Genomic DNA, 2,403 nt, shown 5'->3' on the forward strand with positions numbered 1-2,403 from the left:
CTTCACTACCACCCCGATAACCATCGCTCTTTCGCTCTTTCGCGGTTAGCAACCTTAGGTAGGTGGGCAGTTGGGTTGCAAGGAGCAGCGATACTACCATATGCAGCCCGCCCTGTCTCGGTCTCTTTGCGGTTCAACAACTCACTTCCGTCTTCCTCGCCGTGACTCAAACTTTTTTCAAATCACCTTCTTGCACCAGCTGCTTCCTCAACGAGCATCGGCCGAGGAAATACCAACACGGCCCCGACATTTACGTGGGATCCATTCAACAAACAAGGGGTTGAGGAGGGGGGGTTCGAGAGGAGCGTGGATCACGACGGCGACGCGGGAGACGTGCCCTGTCGCGAGCTGGGCTGCGACGGCGTCGACGGCGTCGCGGATCCAGGCGCATACTTTGGGGTGGCGGTTCTGGTGTACTGGGAGGTTGTAGGCTTTGGTGGAGAGGAAGGTGGAGGGGGGGTAGATGCGGCGGTAGTAGAGGATGTTGTGGATGGCGACGGTGAGGAAGGAGTTGAAAGAGCTGAGGAGGATGTGTGAATGGTCCAGGGGGAGGGAGTCAGTCTCCTCTGGGCTGGGTTCGGGTTGTGGTGGTGGCATTGTTGTTTGGCGGAGGTAGGAACTCATTAAGTCGATTTCCCACCCTTGAGATTGTTAGTATAAAAAGACGAACCTTGTTTGGTGATATTCCTTGTTAGTGAAATCGCGGGGTTGCGAGGCTGCAAGGCGCGACTTGGCGACAGCCCTGCAACGCCAAAGCAGCTGACTTGATTTGTGACAAACCCACTTCTGGCCCGCCGGAGTTTGTTGTGTTTAATGTTAACAACCCTGCTGGCTCCTGCCACCCACCCCAAATCAACCCCGCAGCCAGCCGCAGTTCACGCCGCTAATTGCCCTGCTACGCGTCTCAAGCATAGGGCGATCACAGTGCTCCGCCTTCTTGACCGTGTCTTGAACCCCACATCACCGCTTGTTTGCCGTTTTAACTCGGGCTCTCCCGAGATCCATTCAAACCCCCCCACAACCCACTCAAACCCCCCCACAACACACACCTTGTCCTAACTCCCCTCACCACGGTCCTTTATTTTGTTGTCTTACAGAAAAAGGAACAAATCCACTACTAGGAAAAAAAGAAGCAATCAACGCTCAATATGGAACGAGCACCTAGCGCAGCTGCTCGCCTCTACCCACGACAAAAACGAAGCCCCCCGCAAGCGGGCCGAGCTCGACCTTCTGCATGCCCAGCAGAATCCCGAATTCCCCTTATCCCTTTCCCGCATTGGCGCGCATACCGGCGCCCCCGTCCAAATCCGCCAGTCGGCCCTAACATATCTGCGTAACTTCATCGAGAAGAACTGGGGCCCTGATGATACCGCCAGCGGCCCTCAGATACCCATCGATGACTCGACGAAAGACTACCTTCGCAATGTCATTCTGGAGCTAATCCTGAGCCCCGAGGACGAGCGCAAGGTCAAGGTCGCGGCCAGGTGAGCTCGGACTGGGGAAAAAAGAACCAAGGAGACCTCGGGCAAGCTAACCCTGCCGCCAGCTATGTGGTCTCCAAGATTGCCGTGGCCGACTTCCCACACCGCTGGCCCGCCCTACTCCCCTCCGTTCTCGGTATCATGCCAACCGGGACCGATGCGCAGCTCCACGGTGCTCTGCGAATTCTACAAGATCTGGTCGAGGAGAGCTTGACCGACGAGCAATTCTTCAGCGTGGCCCGGGACATCATCAAGGCCTGCTACGATGTGGCGCTGAACGAGAACCGCAAGGAGACACATCGGAGCTTGGCCGTGTTGGTTTTCCGGAGCTGCTTTGACCTAATGGACATTGTGAGGGAGGATCACAAGAAGGAAGTCAAGACCTTCGCTGAGCAGGTCCTCAGCGGCTGGTTACCATTCTTGGAGCAGGCTATTAAGACGCCCCTCCCGCCTCTTGTGGACGACAATGGGTCGCAGCCCGACAACTGGTACGGCCCGATCGCGCTCAAGGATCAAGCCGTCGAGACCTTGATCAAGATCCGGACCGTTTTCCCATCTCTCCTTCTACCGCAGATCCTCGCTCTGTTCACTGCCACCTGGGAAGAGCTCTCGAGGCTGATGCCCCCGCACCAGTCACTGTTTATCAACTCTGATGCCCAAAGCCGAACTGGAAGATATCGACGGTCTCCCTTTTTACACTCGATTTTCCTGGTCCTGGGACGACTTAGACTTTCTTAGCCAGTGCAATACGCGCACCGCCCGTGCAAAAGCAGCTCGAGGGCTGACATCGGATCCCCAGGCGCTGTTCACGATACCCCCTGGGTCTAGATCTCAGGAACCTCTTGACTTCATTTTCGCAATTACGCATGAAGAGGAGGCCTTGTGAAACATTGACGTTCTTCTCTTCCTTGTCCGACCAAAC

At 56.1% G+C, this 2,403-nt stretch overlaps 1 protein-coding gene across 1 annotated transcript; it reads left to right on the plus strand.

The window, feature by feature from the left end:
• Window positions 1–1,234: 1,234 nt before the first annotated feature.
• On the plus strand, window positions 1,235–2,219 carry CHGG_04165 (uncharacterized protein; the record flags this gene model as incomplete). The annotated part of the gene is made up of 3 exons (XM_001223378.1): window positions 1,235–1,299; window positions 1,377–1,484; window positions 1,547–2,219. 3 exons carry the CDS (start codon window positions 1,235–1,237, stop codon window positions 2,217–2,219), a joined length of 846 nt encoding a protein of 281 aa, XP_001223379.1.
• Between the last annotated feature and the right edge of the window lie 184 nt (window positions 2,220–2,403).

This window comes from Chaetomium globosum, genomic scaffold, assembly GCF_000143365.1.
Source record: "Chaetomium globosum CBS 148.51 scaffold_4 genomic scaffold, whole genome shotgun sequence".
NCBI classification, from domain to species: Eukaryota; Fungi; Ascomycota; class Sordariomycetes; order Sordariales; family Chaetomiaceae; genus Chaetomium; species Chaetomium globosum.